The sequence below is a fragment of the Enhydra lutris genome, unplaced genomic scaffold (assembly GCF_002288905.1).
Source record: "Enhydra lutris kenyoni isolate GAN:26980312 unplaced genomic scaffold, ASM228890v2 scaffoldscaffold96, whole genome shotgun sequence".
Taxonomy (NCBI): Eukaryota; Metazoa; Chordata; class Mammalia; order Carnivora; family Mustelidae; genus Enhydra; species Enhydra lutris.
The window spans coordinates 3,961,521-3,980,060 of NW_019154180.1; the positions used below are offsets into that span (position 1 = coordinate 3,961,521).

The window sequence follows — 18,540 nt, forward strand, 5'->3', positions numbered from 1 at the left end:
TTGTGTTAAGAGTATAAAAAGACAAGCTAAAGGGGCACCTGGGTGGCTCAGTCGGTTAAGTGTCTGCCTTTGGCTCAGGTCCTGATCCCAGGGGCTGCTGGGCTCCTACTCAGTGGGGAGTCTGCTTCTCCCTCTTCCTCTGCCTCTCTCTCCTGCTCATGCTCCCTCTCTTTCTCTCTCTCTCAATAAATAAAATCTTTAGGGGAAAAAAAAAGACAAGCTGCAGACTGGAAGAAAATGTTTACAAAGCACATATCTGCCAAAGGACTCATATCAAGAATATATAAAGAACCCTCAAAATTCAATAATAAAAAAACCCCAAACCACTCATAATCCAATCCAAAAATAGGTAAAAGATATGAAGAGACAATTCACTGAGGAGGCTATCCAGACAGTGGCAAATGAGCCTATGGAAAGATGGTCAACATCATTAGCAGAATTGCCACGTTGGTTCCTGACCCGTGGAATGAGGCAATCATGGCAGAAAGGCCCACGTGGAAACCTCCAGGGCTTTGCCTTTCTACCAAAGTGTAAGTCAAAAGAAATAACGAATACTTAGGGGACAATGTCAGAAATTTATTCAAAGACTGGAGAAACGCAGGGATGGAAATTCCTATCATATCCCCATTTAATTCACTGTTTAGCTTTGTGCAGCAGCTGGTTAAGTCTTCGTGAATGTGGCAGGTTTTTTTTTTCAAGATTTTATTTATTTATTTGACAGAGAGAGAGATCACAAGTAGGCAGAGAGGCAGGCAGAGAGAGAGGGGGAAGCAGGCTCCCCACTGAGCACAAAACCTGACATGGGGCTCAATCCCAGGACCCTGGGATCATGACCTGAGCCGAAGGCAGAGGCTTTAACTCACTGAGCCACCCAGGCACCCCTATGAATGTGGCAGTTTTAAACTAGGGCTCCAAAATTCTTTGACCCTCCTCTCATTGAGGTGGGGTTGATGCTTTCTCCCCTTGAACCTAGATAAGCTTGTGACTGCTTGAATCATACAACACAGCAGGAATGATTTGACGGGACTCCCAAAACCAAGTTACAAAAGGTTATTCTGACCGTTTTATGCCTTGTCTACTCCAACACCTGCTTTGGGAGACCTGAGCCACTGAGTCCAGTCTGACTGCTCTGAGGCTGCCATGCTATAAGGAAGTCCAAGCCACAGGGACAGACTCCTGTTCCATTTCCAGTTCCACCTGGCCTTCCGGCTGATTTCTCACCGTACGCATACTCTATCAGTATAGCTACATGCTTAATGACGCGAAGTTTTGGGATGGCTTGCTATTCTGCTGACATATTATGTCTTCTCCCTGCTCCCCAATGTCTGGGGCCTCAGCTGAGATGACTTAATAGCTGGGGGTGACCAGACGGCTGGAGGCTATAATCTCCTGGAAACCTCCTCTCTCACATGACCATTACCTGTTCTGGCTATTTTGCCCAAGTGGGGTCATGTCATACTTGTCCCTCTATGCTTTCTTCCTTTAGCATGTTTTCTTCTTTCTTTTTTTTCAATTTTTATTTATTTATTTGACAGAGAGAGAGAGAGATCACAAGTAGGCAGAGAGGCAGGCAGAGAGAGAGGGGGAAGCAGGCTCCCCGCTAAGCAGAGAGTCCGATGCAGGGCCTCGATCCCAGGACCCTGAGACTGTGACCTGAGCCAAAGGCAGAGGCTTAACCCACTGAGCCACCAGGCGCCCATCTTTAAAAAAAAAATATGTTACTTATTTATTTGAGAGACAAAGAACAAGTGGGACGAGGGGCAGAGGGAGAAGCAGACTCCCTGCCAAGCAGAGAGCCCAATGCGGGGCTCGATCCCAGGACCCTGAGATCATGACATGAACCGAAGGTGGAGGCTCAACCCACTGAGCCACCCAGGCTCCCATTCTTTCTTTTCTTTTTTAAGATTTTATTTTTAAGTAATCTCTACCCACAACGTGGGGTTCAAACTCACAACCCTGAGATCAAGAGTCACATGCTCTATTGACTGAGCCAGCCAAGTGTCCCCTAGGTTCATGTTTTCAAGGTTCATCCATGTTGTAGGACATAAAAGCACTTCACTCCTTTTTTATGACTGAATAGTATTCCATCGTATGGCTAGACCACATTTTGTCTATCCTGTCATCTGTAGACATTTGAGTTTCGTCAACCTTTAGGCTATTGTGAATAATGTTGCTATGAACACACTTGCACAAGCATGTGTTTAAACATCTGTTTCCAAGGCTCTTGGGTATATATACATAGGAATGGAATTGCTGAGTCATACGGCAACTCTGTGTTCAACCTTTTGAGGAACTGCCGGACTGTTCGCCCCAGCGGCTGCTCATGCCCCACTTCACGGCTCGTTCGGTCAAACACTCAGTTCACAACATGCAGCTCAGGTCTAAGATCACACAGTCATTCGCTTTCAACCAAGGACTAAAGAAAGTTGCTGCCTTTGCCTCCCGGCAGATTGGTGCATGTGTAGGTCCTAGCTTTACACCAACTAAGCTAACCAGCTGCGTGGCCAGTCCTAGCTTTACTTTTATCCCAAATTCCAGAGGCCTGAACTGTAATTCTCTTATCAAGGCTTGGAAAAGGCTGTGTAACATCCTAGTGGGGGATGCCACCTCCAGAAAGAGGCCCACCAAGCACAGTGCTTCTCTCTCAGTGGCAGTGGGCTTGAGGTCGGACAACTTGGTTTGCACTTTGGGGAACCATCTCGATATGCCTCATGGAGGTGGCAGGCCCCTAAATTTTCCAGGGGCTTATCTCTCACCCTGTGATGAACTATTTTTTCAGGCCCAGTCGGCAGGATGCCATTCATGTAACGGACCAGCACGATGTCTTGGTGGACAGCCACATGGTCGAGTTGGTCCCTGGGGACTTAATTACAATGATATGCCAGAGAATTGAAGGGACAGTTCCAGAGGCTTCCTTTTGAGTTTTCTTTCCATAACTGTCCTCAGCCCTTGAGTCAAAATTCCCCTGTGGGAATTTTTTCAGCTGCGGATTGTTCCAATTATGCAGTCAGGAACTGGGAGAAAAGCCATAGGAGGACCCACAGTGAGAGGGCACCCAGACTAAGTCTTCATTTTGGACTAGTGGACCACAGTGGCATTCTCTGTCCCCAGGGAAGGAAAGATGAAGGTTTGAAGCACACACTAAGTGTTATGTGTACATTGCCTTGTCTTCACTTGGCGGCTCTGAGCCTGTGGGCAGCTGGGTCCGGGGATTAGGTGAGGGGCCACATTTTCCACTGCAGCAATACAAGGCCAACTGCCATTCACCGGACCTAGAGTTTCTCTTGGTGGGGTGTATAGATCATGGCCTACTATAGGTGGCTTACTTTTTAAAAAATATTTTATTTACTTATTTGACAGAGAGAGAGAAAAAGAGAGAGCATAAGCAGGGGGAGCAGCAGAGGCAGAGGGAGAAGCAGACTCCCCGCTGAGCAGGAAGACGATGTGGGGGTCGATTCTAGGACCCCGGGATCATGACCTGAGCTGAGGGCAGACACTCAACTGACTGAGCCACCCAGGCACTCTGGGTGGCTTATTATTAATATGACATCATGACCAATTAGCCACCACCAAAGATCCTTGGGGATAAACCATTCTGGTTCCAGCTGCCAGTCCTGTTGCCTGTCATGATACCCATCCTGTTCTATGTGATGTAGTGCCACTACTTGGCCTCTGCGGCTCCAGGATCCCTGTTTTCATGGCAACACCTTTCACCTCCTTTCCTAGATTAGTTTTCCAGAACCTTCACCAAAGTATTTCTCAATGTTTTGGTAAAAGGAGTGTCCTTTGAGCTCTCTCAGGGGATGCAGTTAAGGGTTGAGCCAGTAGGTTGCACATGACAACTTCATTCCAACATCTCCATGTACCCAAGTCTTAGGATTGGAGACAATGAGGGATGTGAGGAGCTGGGGCACAAGGAGTACTGGCATTCTCTTGCTCAGTAACTAACAAGGTGATTTCATCACAAGATCTCCAAGAAAGCCAGGATCAGCCTCACCAGACAGGGCAGGAGGAACTGCTTCTACTGGTAAGAGAAGGTCCATGGGGTTTCTGGGCTCAAGACAGACACATTAAGCAAAAATACTTACTGAGCATCTTCTAGGAACTGAATATATAGCAGTGAACAACACAGAAAAACTTTTCCTGGCTCTGTAAGGCTAACATTCTAGTGAAGAGAGACAAGAAACTAGATTCATTTCAGGCAGGGGGGAGAGCAGGTGCAAAAGACGCTGGAAGGGGGAGTGAGCCTGGAGTGAGCCCAGAGTGAGGCTGGAGTGAGCCTGGAGTAGTCCTGCATATTCAAGAGGCCGTGTGCTGGGAGGGAGGTGAGTGAGGGTGGAAGGAGTGGCCTCAGAAACAGAATGGGAAGCAGCCATCACAGACACTTTGGCTTTTTAAATTAAGATTTCATTTATTTATCTGAGAAAGAGAGAGAGACAGAACAAGCAGGGGGAGTGGCAGAGGGAGAGGGAGGAACAGGCTCTCCTATGAGAAAGGAGCCTGATGTGGAGCTTGATTCCAGGATCTTGGGATCACGACTTGAGCTGAAGCCAGAAGCCTCACGGACTGAGCCCCCAGCGCCCTCCCTTCTCTTCTAAGGTACTTGTCATTGGATTTGGGGTCCACCTGAGTGTGCAGCATGATCTCATCTTGAGATTCTTAGTTCTATCTACAAAGACCCTTTTTCCAAATAAGGTGACATTTAGAGGGTGGGAGGGTCTTCATCCCACTACAGATGGGAAGTCACTGGGCTTTGAGCAGAGGAGGGACATGGACTGATTTACAGTTTAAAGACACTTGCCAGCTGCTATGTTAAAACAGTATAATTGGAAAAAGTCGAAGCAGGGGGACCGTAGGAGCCCATTGGAAAGATACAGGAGATGATGGCAAAGCACTGAGAGGTTTGCTAGCAGACTGGATGCAGAATTTTGGAGAAAGAGCCCACAGCAGTACCATCAATGAATACCTTAAAAAGTTATTCAGTGAAATATTTACCAGTGAAGCATTATAAAATAAGGGGGGGAAGTAGTGAACTACTCATGGATTGGCTGATTCTAGGGAGTTTGGATATCTATTAAAAAGTCAATTTACATCATCATTATTATTACCTTAGCACACACCTAAGTAAATTCTCGATGGAATAAAAAGTGCGGAAAAACCAATCATCAGCTGTTTTTTAAGCCACAGCAAAATAAAATCTTCATATGGCAGAGGAGAAATGGAAGAAAAGTAGCAACTCATCAGAAAAGGTAATCGGAAAAGATTTCATTTACAACCGCAAAAAGGAATTAAATAAATAGAGTTCGGTCAAATCCCCAGACGTTAGATGAAAAACCCCCGCTTGAGAGAAGGAAGAGTGAGAGGAACACCAGAGATGGAAGGGATTTGAACCAGGATTTGCTACTTCCTGCTGTCAGATAATGCAGCCATTAAGCAACCTGTGACTATAGAGCACTTAACATGGAGCCCCCCCCATGGAATTCAAATCGAGGTGCGGTGTAATTGTATAACACACACTGGAAATTCTCCCTGAATTTCTTTTTTATACTACCCCCCAACACAAATGTGGAATATTCCATTCTTAAAGTGTATCGCTTATATGTTGAAATGATAATATTTTGAATTAATGGGTTAAACAAAATTCGTTATTAAAATCAATTTCACCTTTTTTTTTTTTTTTTTTACATGTGGCTGCTGGGAAATTTAAAAGTGTACAAGTGGCTCACACTATATTCCTATTGGCCAGCACTACTCTAGCTAGATGGGAATTGCAAGCAGCAAAGGGCTTTCAACCTCTCTGTGCCTCAACGTCTTCATTTTCCAATCAGGACTGAACCGATACCAACCTTAAAGGCTCGGCGAGAGGAAGCAGAGAGCTGCTGTTAACAGAGTGCTCGCGGGATAACCGGGTATCCAAGCCCCCATCAAACCCAGCGAAGGTCAGAAAAGCCAAGGTCCGGGCCACGCCCACCGGCTACGAGCCGCCGGGGCGGGCTGCGCATGCGTCTCCAACGCAGCCTTGGGCTGGGCGAGTTCCAAAGCGCACGCGCGGACGCGGAAATGCGGGGCGGGGTGGGGTGCGCGAGCCAGCCAATGGAGTTGCGCAGGCGGCCCGCGCGCGCCTGGGGCTCTGCTCCCGGAGCTTGGCCCCGCCCCCCATCCCCGCGGCCCAGCACGCACCGGGCGTCGCACAGGTGGGCGGGTTTTAGTGGCGCGTCCCGAGGCCGGCGGGAGTCTGTGCTCGCTCCCTTGGTGGTGGCCCACGCGGCTCGCACGCTGTGCGGGGCAACATGGCGGACGCGGCAGGTAAGGGTCGTTTCCTCGTGGTTGGCTGGGCTAAGTACCAGCTCTGCCGCCTCGGAGAGCTGAGGGTGGGAGAGTGGCGGTGTCGGGGGCTGAGGTGTCTGCTGCTCTGCCGCCAGGCGGGTCCCGTGGCTGTCGGGCCTCCTGCTGGCCTTGCCTGTTGGCCTTGGGTCTACGGTGAGGGCAAAGGATGGAGGGGTGCTCGTAGTGACGTGGTTCCGCAAGGCCCGGGCCTCCCGCCGAGGCAAGCCTCCTTAGAGCCCGGGTCGCCGTTGAAAGGCATCGGCAGCCGCGCCGGCGACCCCGCCGTGACGGGAGACATGGTGGTACCTGTACCGCCGCCTGCCTAGGCGCGGTCTGCAACACGCGGAAGGGCGGTGGGAACAGGCGGGGAAGAATAAGGGCCGAGGGGCTCCGACATCCGCGTGGCTCCAAGTCAAAGGAAAGTTCTGTGGGCCACAGAGCAGGTAGGGGGCAGTTCAGTGATTAGTTAGGGAACTTTGTGGCCCGTGGGCAGAACACTTCTGCGGCAGGTTTGAGCCCTGCCGCGGCCACGTGGTGAACCTGAATGGAAGCCTACATGTGCGACTGCTTGCGTTCGGTTACCGAGCCGCGCAGCAACCCACGCGTTTGGCCTTACACACTTTGTTTTCCCCCATTAATTCTAGATGAAACGTCCATTCTCTGCTTGCTCTGATTTCATTATCTATTTTAAGCTTTGTTACCCTTGTTTTTGGGAAAAACTCCCAAATCTCTTGTCTTTTTGTTTTAGTATTTATTTTGCCAAAGAAACATAAGAAGAAAAAGGAGCGGAAGTCGTTACCAGAAGAAGATGTAGCAGTGAGTAGGAATATGTTATACTTTGCTTTAACTAAAGGGAAAGATTACTTAGATAATACATGACATGCAGGAAATGTTTTTAAAAGTTTCTAAGGAATGGGTTGGAGTTGGTAGTGGTTGTGTTGTAAGCCTCACAAACCCAGCCACCTAAATCTCTCCTGTCAAATAATAGTTTGCCAAGTAGTGTTGATCACACCAGCAGCTCCCCCTGAAATTCTTTTTTATCCCACCCACAGACCCACTGTCCCTCTTTAAGTAGCTGTCCCTGTTTCTTTTTACTTATTTCTTGAGAGTGTGTGTGCACACGGGAAGAACTCAGAGGACAAGGGGGAGAGAGCATCTCAAGGAGACTCCATACCCATGATAACAGCCGGGACGCAGGTCTCCATCTCAGGACTCTGAGATCATAACCTGAGCTGAAATCAAGACACTTAACTGATAGAGCCACCCAGGTGCTCCTAGCTGTCCCCATCTTGGTGGCAGTTCATTGTCCTTCTGAGATCCTTGTTCATTTCTTTTTCACTTGGAAGTCCCAGTGAAGAGGCATAAAGACTACCTTGTTTTCTATTTAAGAGGCTTTGACTTAACGTGGTAGTAACGGAATTGTTCAGAATCGGATCGGAAGTCTAACAGTGCGTTTCTGTCCTGTGTAAGGAGATACAGCACGCTGAAGAATTTCTTATCAAACCTGAGTCCAAGGTGGCTCAGTTGGACACATCTCAGTGGCCCCTGTTGCTCAAGGTATGTGGTTAGGATTATGTATCAGATCAAGACCTAGCTTTTACATTATTTAAGTGTTAAGCACTTCATTAAGAGTGATTAGCACTACCATCTTTGACTTGGGAAATGCCAGATGTTACAGTCTAAAGCTGTTTTCTTCCAGGTGTCTGACAAGAAGGACCGAGTTTTGTTTCATTTTTCATTTCCAGTGCACCCGGTGCTATAGTTAAAAACAGTTAAAATGTCAGAAGAGTGTCATACTGCCATCAAAGTGTATAAATAATTAGTTCTTGGTTTCTGTATTTAACTCCCACCATACAGACTTGTACCAGTCTGTGGGCCACACTTGGAGTAGGACTGCTTTAGTGCTTGAGGACATGGGCTTTGGAGCCACACCAATTTCAGTCAGGGAGTGTGTGAATTTGGGCCAGTTATTTAACCTCTGAAGCTATTTGCTTATTGTGTCTTCTCTCAGGCTGAGGGTTGTAGGAGGTAATCCATGAAATGTGTTTAGCCAAAGTGCCTACCATGCAATAGGTCCTCTAGAAATTGCTGACTGTTGGCTGGGTTTTAGAGTGGCTCAGTAATGAGTTGAATTACAAGCTTCACGAGGAGCTTAGTGGGCACCGGGTATGAGGAGAGAAGGCTAGGGCACACAAAGTTACTGAGACACATCTTGACCAAGTGTTATAATAAACCATTATATATGAAGTAAATGAATGAGATTTGCTTATATAATTCAACAGAGTTGAGTTTCTGCTTGGTCAAGTAGGTCTGCTGTTTACAGCTGCTTTTCTATTGTAGGCTCTGGGGATATGCTAGTGAACTGGGTAGGCCAAAGTCCCTACTGTCTTGGAATTTAAAATCTAGGGGTGGGAGATAGTTTTTAAAAATCGCTATTTATGTCAAGTACTGTAATGAAGCTAAACTAGGCAACCTAGTTGAAGGGAGCTCTGTCCCATCTGTGGTCAGGCCTGAGAGGAGAATGAAGAAGAGGAGACCTGGAAGAGCAGAGATGGGAGCGTCTGGAGCAGGAACAAGATGGTTGTATTTGGGAAACGTTGCCAGTCTTAGTACCCCAAGAAATCTTTCTAGAGGAGTGATCAAATTTGTCTTAATTCTATTCACGTGGGTAATTTTTCCAGTATGTAAAGAGGCTTAACAGTCTGTCACACTAGAGAATGAAAACATAGCAGAATCTGGGTTCGTAAACTTGCTGGTTAACCATAACATGGCTGATATTGGTGCTGACTCTCATATACGTTAATGGTTTATTGAGTTTATTTTGTATTGTATCATTGCTTTCCAGAACTTTGATAAGCTAAATGTAAGGACAGCACACTATACACCTCTTCCCTGTGGTTCAAATCCTCTCAAGAGGGAGATTGGGGACTATATCAGGTAAATGTGTTGGGAGCATGTATGGCTCAGACTTCTTTTCTTTTCAAAATGACCTTTTCAGGGGTGCTGGCTGGCTCAGTTGGTAGAGCATGGGACTTGATCTTGGGGTCATGAATTTGAACCCACATTGGTCATAGAGTTTGCTTGAAAAAGTGACTTTTCACATCAGTTGTTCAAGGTGGTAGTGGCGTTTTAGAATGTTCTAGAATTGGTGTAAATACATAACCTATACCTGTGGTGAACTTGTACTCTTCAGATGCAGTTTTTATCAGAGGGCTGGAGATGACAGCACAGTGATTTCTTTTCCATTTTAGGACAGGTTTCATTAATCTTGACAAGCCTTCCAACCCCTCTTCCCATGAGGTGGTAGCCTGGATCCGACGGATACTTCGGGTGGAGAAGACGGGACACAGTGGTACTCTGGACCCCAAGGTGACTGGCTGTTTAATCGTGTGCATAGAACGAGCCACTCGCTTGGTGAAGTCGCAGCAGAGTGCAGGTATGTGGAAGAGGGGGTGAAAAGAGGTAGCTCCTTTATTATTGGAAGGCTTTCTAGGTTTCCTTTCCTTCTACTTTTTGGCCCTTGGTAATTGTTTCTCCACTAGTTAAAAACAAATTCTTTTTTTTTAAAGATTTTATTTATTTATTTATTTGACACAGAAAGAGAGATCACAAGTAGGCAGAGAGGCAGACAGAGAGAGAGGGGAAAGCAGGCTCCCCGCTGAGCAGAGAGCCCAGGGAGGGGCTCGATCCCAGGACCCTGAAACCATGACCCGAGCTGAAGGCAGAGGCTCAACCCACTGAGCCACCCAGGCGCCCCTAGTTAAAAACAAATTCTAAGCAGAGATGCTCTGGTTGTGTACCTTCTGTCCCTTGCGAGATCCTAGTCCGTCTGCCTTTCTTGGAGTTCCACATACTGGCCATGTGCACATCAGGTTGACGGAGTCTGTCCCTGGGACTGAGACGGGGCTGTGTCTGAGTCCGGCTCTAGGGTTGTCGCTCCAGGCTTCTCGGACTCTTTGCTGCTGCTTCTGCGGAAAGTGCCCTTCCTTCATTTTCATCAGGGGGAACTCCTACATGACCTCACAAGGCTTTGTTCTAAGCTGGCTCCATGCTGCGCATTGCAGCTGTCCCTGTCAGCACACTGGAAGCCGAAACTCCCAATGAGAAGAAGCATCTTCATTCCTTTCCCATGTCCAAACCATGAAATCTATCTTGGTGGAAATTTGACAGAAAGAGGTCCTCAAACTGCATGCTTTTCTTGCTGCACAAGGTGGGACTGTGACCATATAGAAATACAGAAAACTCAGTGGCCACACCTGACTACTCTTTTGTCATTTTTTAGGCAAAGAGTATGTGGGAATTGTCCGGCTACACAGTGCTATTGAAGGGGGGACTCAACTTTCTAGGGTAAGTTTGTGATTACGGGCAGCCTGGGTATCTGAGCCCGTGGAGACCTGTGGCAGGTGGCTTTCCTGGCTGTCCTGTCTTGTGCCCTTTTCAGTGGGCTGCTCAGACCAGCCTGGACGTGTACTGCGCATTGACAGGGGCACTTCTGGCCGTGTCCCTTCTGAGAAAAGGGCTCCGATAAGCACTGAGTCATCCCTGTGTCGTTGAATAAAGAAGCAAAAAGGGAAAGGACATTTGAGATCTTAAATGATTGAAAAGAACTTTCTCATTGGTGTCCTCAAACTGCCACAGTAGACTGTTTGCTCTTATGTGAGAGTCTGCGGTGAGTCTTTGTTTTGGTTTGTGCTTATTCTCAGGCCCTAGAAACTCTGACAGGTGCCTTATTCCAGCGACCCCCACTGATTGCTGCAGTGAAGAGGCAGCTCCGAGTGCGGACCATATATGAGAGCAAGATGATCGAGTATGACCCCGAAAGAAGATTAGGTGGGTCATGGGCCTGTGGGGAACTGAGTTGACATTGACCACGTGTGGACAGGACCGCATTCTTCTGAATTACTTTTTCTGGTTAGGAGTAGATGCCCTTAGAATATGGTGTGGTCAGAGCCTGTTTCTATGGCATGTATGTAGTCTCACTGGCTCGGAGAGTAGCTCTGTGCCTGTTAGCCAGTGATGTACTCAACGTCTCTGTGTGTGTGTGTCGTAGGTATCTTTTGGGTGAGTTGTGAGGCCGGCACCTATATTCGGACACTGTGTGTGCACCTTGGCTTGTTACTGGGAGTTGGCGGTCAGATGCAGGAACTTCGGAGGGTTCGCTCTGGAGTCATGAGTGAAAAGGTACACCATTACGGGGCTAGAAGTTCTAGAGCTGGTACTTAACACCTTCCGCCTTTGCTGCAATCCCGCCTGCCTCACAGCCTAGAAGAGGCGGTTTCCAAAGTGTTGAGTTCAGCTCAGGGCAGCTTCCCTGTTCTGTTAATTAAACTTTGGAACATTGAAACCTGGGCTGTGGGAGATGATTGGATAGAGAACATTACTCTGTTCATTTGCTGCCTCTCGGCCTACAGAAGTGCCTGCTTAGATCTCAGTAAAGCGGTAGTTACAGAAGTGTAGAAGAGAATGAAGACCAGTGAGTTTGGACTAAATTCATTCAGGGTTTGGAAGTTTGGGCACGGTTGGACTATTTCAGGGACAGTGACACTGAATAGTTTTCATACATGGCTGCTTTTCAGGACCACATGGTGACGATGCATGATGTGCTTGATGCCCAGTGGCTGTACGACAATCACAAGGATGACAGTTACCTGCGGCGAGTTGTTTACCCTTTGGAAAAGCTGTTGACTTCTCATAAAAGGCTGGTTATGAAAGACAGTGCAGTAAGTTCTGGGTTACAAGTTCATGTTTGCACAAAATGTGACTCCACAAGGTTGAGATGCCGTCTGTTCTGAAATCCACATTTTGTGTAAAGAGGTGTGACATGATGGGAACTTAACTGTTTTCCATTGGGCTTATTTTTATTTTCTGGTTTTGTAAGTTGGGCTCTGGATTCTTTGTTAATAAGCATTTATAATTGTTTTTACTAAATCAAAGTCACATATACTAAATTAGAGTGGAAAATTTAACGCTAGACATAATTCCAAATCAAAATAAGGCAGATTGTTTAAACATTTACTATGAATTTTTCCAAAGTAAACTATCAGTGGTACATCAAATTTGCCTTCCTGTAACCTGCTAGTTCTATGTGTGCCTAAGAAACCTTGATATATTTTTAAGTTGTTGCCAGAGAAGATTTAATTGGGATTGAAAGTTAAGATGAGCATTTCAGAGATATTATAAGCTATGTCCTTGGGAATTTCAGTAAAGCTTTTTTCCCTTTAAATCTTAGTTTGAGGCTATAAAACCTAAACATCACTGAACTTACCAAGCTTTTTTTTTTTTTTTAGCACATTTACTAAATAACGTTGAAAGTAGTTCCTCTTAAGATTTTAAGTAATTTCTGTACCCAGCGTGGGGCTCGAACTCACAGCTCTGAAATCAAGAGTTGCATGCTCCACCAAGCCAGCCAGGTGCCCCACAAGTAGTTTCATAACGATGTAATTATATCAGGGACAAAGGATAGTTCAGTTGAAGGTTTTTGATGCATTTTTTTGTACGTCTTGCTTTGTAATAGAAAAAAATTACAGAGGTATACTAAACTATGCCGTTGTAATAGTGAAAAAAAAATAATGTGAAACACGACATAAATGTGATAGAGCCTCCTTATGCTGGGGTCAGACTGGTGCCCGCTGGGTGAATTTAGGGGAGACGTGAAATACGGTCAGGAAAAGAGATCCAGGTAAGTGAAGACCAGATGGCACAAGCCATTGAACTCCGGGAGAGGCTCACCCTGAGCTCTCATGTGATGGGTTCAGCAGGCCTCAGTGATCTTGCTTGTTGGTTATTTTGGAGGACTTTTAGAGGCCAGATCTCCCCCAAAAGCAAAAAGGTCTCCTGCTTCTGTTAGGGTTTCCCTCCTCAATAATTAAAAAACAGAGAAGAGTAAATAAGGAAAACCAAGGCTGGGTTTTGGTTTAAGATGAAAATATCTTTAAGTGAAGTGGAGAAATGATGAATAGGTATTTATTTTTTTTATAAGTATTATTTACTCATTTATGTATTTTAAGAAATGGTGTGAGAGAGAGCATGAGGGGGGAGAGGGAGAAGCAGGCTCCCTGCTGAGGAGGGAATGCAGCACGGGGCTCGATCCCAGAGCCCCGGGATCACGACCTGAGCCAAAGACAGATGCTCAACCGACTGAGCCACCCAGGTGCTCTGAGGAGTAGGTATTTAAATTCCTCTTTAACATTTCTGCGTCCATGTGTTTTGAGGCGCCTCGCCCGTGGTGGGTGGCTGCTGCGTGTGCCAGATCGCTCGTTTTGCAGCCCCGCCTGGAGGCGTTCTCTGTGCTGGCGAGGGCGGGAGTGGCGGGCAGGGGCTCGGGCGGCAGCTGGGGCTCTGACGTGCGGCGCCGTCTCTGCAGGTGAATGCAATCTGCTATGGCGCAAAAATCATGCTTCCAGGTGTTCTCCGATACGAGGATGGCATTGAAGTCAATCAGGAGATCGTGGTCATCACCACCAAAGGGGAGGCGATCTGCATGGGTAAGGGAAGTTGCCCTGGTTCCTTCTGTACCGTCAGAGCCAGGCTTACTAAGCAGGACCCAAAGTCCTGGCTCCTCGGGTTCATCTTAACACTTGTGTTGTCTGGGATGTGGAGGGGGAGTCAAAGCACAGCACTGTGCTAGATGGGCAGAGAGATGAGGTCAGTGGGGCTTCCCTTGTCCCAGCTGGCTGCTGGAGGTGTGTGGCAGCAGCCTGGCTCCAGTGGGGAGACGGAAAACCCTTGATGAAGGGAATGAGTGTGGTAATTGAGATGAAAAGTTCAGTCCGTTTCTTGTCTGCCAGTAGCAGTTAACTTGTGAGCTTTGAACTGCTGTTGGAGTGTCCTTTACAACTTCAAATGTTCCGTTGCCCTGAAGGGGCTCTGCAGGCTGTTCGCTATGTGTGGCCTGAGCCCCAAGCTTGGTGAGTGTATCTTTAGGGTTACTGGAGGCGCCCCCTCCTCTGACTCTCATGGTGTGCTTTCTTTCTAGTGCAAAGTAGGCACGGTAAATGGATAGCTCTGATTTCCTTATTAAGAGGTCTCCTGAGGATCTAGGAAACCGTTGATTTTTATGTGGTTAGTGTAAATATTTTTTTTTAACTGACAATTTTAATGTGGTTTCAGAGCTTTTTTCCCATAGAGGTGGAATTTCTCCATATGAACATCCTCAGCAAAGGAAACCTCAAGCAGTAGAGTTTCGAGTTTTAAATGTTTTTTTCTTTGTTAAGATTTTATTTATTTATTTGAAAAAGAGAGAGCCCAAGCGGGGTGAGGGGCAGAGGGAGAAGCAGACTCTCCGCTGAGCAGGGAGCCCGATGCGGGGCTCGATCCCGGGACTCCAGGATCATGACCTGAGGTGAAGGCAGACGCTTAACCGACTGAGCCACCCAGGTGCCCTTTAAACGTTTGGGGTTTTTTTGTTTGTTTTTGTTTTGTTTTTTGTTTTTTAAGATCTTATTTTGAGAGCGATTGTGCAAACACACATACAAGCAGAGGGAGGGGCAGAGGGGGAGAAAATCTTGAGCAGGCTCCACACTGACTGTGGAGCTCGACACAGGGCTTGATCTCACGACCTTGAGATCATAACTTGAGCTGAAATCAGGAGTTGGATACTTAACCGACTGAGCCATCCAGGTGCCCCAAAAATGGGGTTTTAAAATTTATATAAAACAGTGGAATTAGGGCTCAGAGTATAGGAAGTTTTCTCCCTTCCAAGTCATTCTTTAATCTCATTCCAACACCTGTAGCTGTTGCATTGATGACCACAGCAGTGATCTCTACCTGTGACCATGGTATTGTAGCCAAGATCAAGAGAGTCATCATGGAGAGAGACACTTACCCTCGGAAGTGGGGTTTAGGTCCAAAGGTAAGTGGGACTGGGTGTGCGCCCTGCTGTGAGTAACTCTGCAGTTTTGCGTTGTTGAATACTCACGTGGGCAGCCCTTGGCTGTGTCCCTGCCACCACAACTTGCCTTGTACTGGGCTCTGGGGAGTGCTGGTGGGTAGCTGTGGGACTATCTCAGACCTTAGAGGTGTCAGTCTAATGGGGGAAATGGATGGCTGTCGCTCGTACTGCACGACCAAAGTCATGCTGCAGGCTGACTGGCACCGGGAGGTGCCTGGCTCCTCGGGAGTGCAGAATGAGGGGCTCGACTTGGTTGGGGGGTCTGGGTAAGGGATCTTTGCCAGCCATGCCAGCCAGCATAAAGGACATCTGTTGGTGAAGAAGGGTGGGAGGGTCTGGGGAAGCCGGAAGAGCATATGCTGCAAAGGCCCTATGGTGGGAGAATGGGCTGGAGGCAGGTGCCACCGAAGGACGTTTCGGAGGCGGTCACTGATAAAAGTAGGCTTTGTGACTTTTGACAAGTCCCATGTTCGCTCCTGTTGAAGAGAGTGAGTTCAGAGTGCTTTGCAGAGAAGTGTGAGGCCAAAGGGAGGGGCCTTCACCAAGCCGCCGTAGTACCTGCTTCATGTGTCCCACCGTTCTGACCTTGAAACCCTGACGGTCCACCAGGCAAGTCAGAAGAAGCTGATGATCAAGCAGGGTCTTCTGGATAAGCACGGCAAGCCCACAGACAGCACGCCTGCCACCTGGACACAGGAGTATGTGGACTACAGGTGAGGGCAGGGCGCTTCGGAGCCCCGGATAGGCAGAGACAGCGCGCTTGCCCCCCTGGATGTGGTAGTACGTCTGCTCCAGGGAAGCAGGGGAGGCTGCAGGGCCCTGAGGGGTGGGCGCAGTGCAGCTCGGTGCTTGCCTAGGGGAGCCGGGACAGGAGGTCAGGGAGCCCAGGTGTGGGGAGTGCTGCGACAACGTGCTGCTGACGAGGCCTCGGGGGCTGGAGGGACTTCCTCTCGACCACCCGGGCCAGGTAGGGGCTCGGGCCTGCCCAGCAGACAGTTATCCCTTTCTAGTCTGGCTTGTGGGACTCTAGAGGGAGTCAGTCTGCAACAGTAAGTGGTGAGTTCTTCTGTCTGTCGTCAGTATTTTGATGGTGGCTTCAGACTTGCCGGATATCACCGGTTGGGGACGCAGCAGGACCTCCCCAGAGGCCGCTCAGCACATCTCACCGCTTGGTGCCTGTCTTTCAGTGACTCCGCGAAGAGAGAGGTGGGGGCCAAGGGAGTAAAAGACCCACAGGAAGTTGCCGAAGTAGTAAAAGCCCCCAGAGTAGTTGCTGAAGCAGTAAAAACCCCAAAGGTAAGGAGTAAAGTAAGGAGCAGTAGCGAGTGTGCTCTGGGACACGATCGTGTTGGCTTGTCTCAGCGGCGGCGCTCGCGTCTTGGGTCATGGCTTAGCGCGTCAAGGCCGCCCCAGCCACTGTGCGACTTTGGTGTACTCCTCTGGACTGTGTGGGCTCCGGTTCCTGTTCCCTGTTGTGTCTGCTGGGGGCGTGGGGGACTCAGAAATCAGACTGGCCTCAGCTCCCAGCTTACGGAGGCGGCGCCACTGGCTCTTGGTGGAGGAACGCGTTATTCTGGCCCCTCCTTGGGGCGGATTCGCCTGAGGCTGACCGCCCTAGATCACATTAGCACAGCCTTAGAGAAGGTCAAGGGAAGTACGTGCTACCACCTCAGCTTCTCAGGGTCCGGGGGGCACCCCTGACATCAGAGCACAGAATGGGTGCGCCAAGGGGCCCGGAACGAGCTGTCTGGGAAGCGCTCCCGGCGTGTGTGGGGCCTGTCTGTGCTCCTTCGCAGGCGTGCGGGCCAACTTCCCAGGCTCCTGCTGTGGCCCTGGCTTCCGGTCTCGGGGGGTGAGGCCGTGCTTGAATTCTCTAAGTTACGGTTCTCTTGGGGTTTGTCATTAGAAAGCTTCCTCCTGTAGTCAGGGGCTGTTTTGGTGATCTCTGCCTTCTTATTGAACGTTTCTCATCCATTTTTGCCCCAAATCTGACGTTTGATCGCTTGTGTCCACCTTAGCGGAAACGAGAGAGTGAAAGCGACGAGACCTCCCCACAGCTGGTCAAGAAGGAAAAGAAGAAGAAGAAGGACAAAAAGGCCAAAGCTGCTCTAGAGAGTGTGGGCGATACGGGAGACGGGGTACGTCCATACCCGGTCAGGACACTCAGGGCGGAAGGGAGTAGCAGCCTCCTGTCAGCGACAGTACCCGTGCCCTTGGTGCCACCATTTTGTAGTAACCGTGCGCGCTTGCGGTGTTGCTGGTGATGAGGGCGAGTGTGTAAGAGCCCGCTGCGGTGTCACTGGGGAGCTCAGGACCTGGTGTTCTGTGCAAAACTGGTTTTCTCTGGAATGTCCTCCCTCATCCTGCAAAGGCTTATTGGGCTTTTGGGATGTCCCTGGTTTGCTTGTTAACAGGTGCTGTGAGGCTTTCTCTTTTTCCCAGGACAGTGATGGTACCAAGAAGAAGAAGAAGAAAAAGAAGATCAAAGCAGAAGCGGTTTCTGAGTAGCAGACGGCACTGGAGCGCGGGGCCAGCTGGGAGGAGGAATTAAAGCCTTACTGGGAAAACAGAATTCCTTTCGTTCTTGAGGGAATGCGCCACAGGCCCCAGGATGGGTGGAGCGTTCCGGCACATTTTAGCTGCTCCCCGAGAACTCGGGTGATGTCGCCTGGTGTGCTTGCCCCATCCTTTCCTGTTTTAAGGACGCGGGTGAAGGAAGCAGCTTTGATAGCACCCCTTTCCCTGCTTTGGAGAGTTGGGGATTGACTCCTTCAGATCTGGCAGCTGCTGTCGATGGCTCCTTGAACATGATAGCGCTCTCCTGCTTTGCACCATCCCCCAACCCATTTTTTAAAAGTTTCTAAACGTTGCTCAGCACGTAGAGGAATAGACCCGAACCACATTGTTCGCTGGAGGGAGAAGCCTTTTCCCCCGTGTCCTGTGAGGACAGCGGTCTGTTCTAGCCACACGCGGGCCATCTCTGGCTTAGCGGTCCCGCGTGTGCTCCTCTGGAGCCTGGGGGTCCGGCTTCACGCACCTGCCCCCGTCGGCCTGCTTGTGTTCGTGACGGAAGCAAAAGAACCATCCGTGTTTCCTCCTCTAACTCCTTTACTTTCAAAGGATGCAGTCACTCATTGCTAGGAGAAGATTGTACTTTTTACTTATTAAAGTTTACTTGTTTTTAAGTATTTCTGTTGGGTTTTCTAATTGTTGGGGATGTCAAACTAGTAGAACAAAAATATATATTTTGATTAAAAATCTAGGGAACTTTGTTCTATTTGAAATTTGATGCTTTTCCTTTGGTTACTTTCTCTGGTTCTGTA

General features: G+C 48.5%; 1 protein-coding gene across 2 annotated transcripts; it reads left to right on the forward strand.

The window, feature by feature from the left end:
* Positions 1 to 6,196: 6,196 nt before the first annotated feature.
* On the forward strand, positions 6,197 to 18,405 carry LOC111139157 (dyskerin pseudouridine synthase 1). Of its 2 annotated transcripts, none has more exons than XM_022491321.1 (15): positions 6,197 to 6,306; positions 7,076 to 7,143; positions 7,798 to 7,884; positions 9,173 to 9,264; positions 9,579 to 9,763; positions 10,610 to 10,674; positions 11,031 to 11,157; positions 11,378 to 11,508; positions 11,904 to 12,047; positions 13,691 to 13,811; positions 15,060 to 15,178; positions 15,827 to 15,930; positions 16,405 to 16,513; positions 17,236 to 17,355; positions 17,660 to 18,405. In XM_022491321.1, the coding sequence occupies exons 1-15, from the start codon at positions 6,291 to 6,293 to the stop codon at positions 17,723 to 17,725; spliced, it is 1,554 nt and encodes a 517-aa protein (XP_022347029.1). In that variant the 5' UTR covers positions 6,197 to 6,290; the 3' UTR covers positions 17,726 to 18,405. The 2 variants fall into 2 exon arrangements, with proteins under 2 accessions (XP_022347029.1, XP_022347030.1); XM_022491322.1 differs by having other exon boundaries at positions 15,827 to 15,915.
* Positions 18,406 to 18,540: the final 135 nt, after the last annotated feature.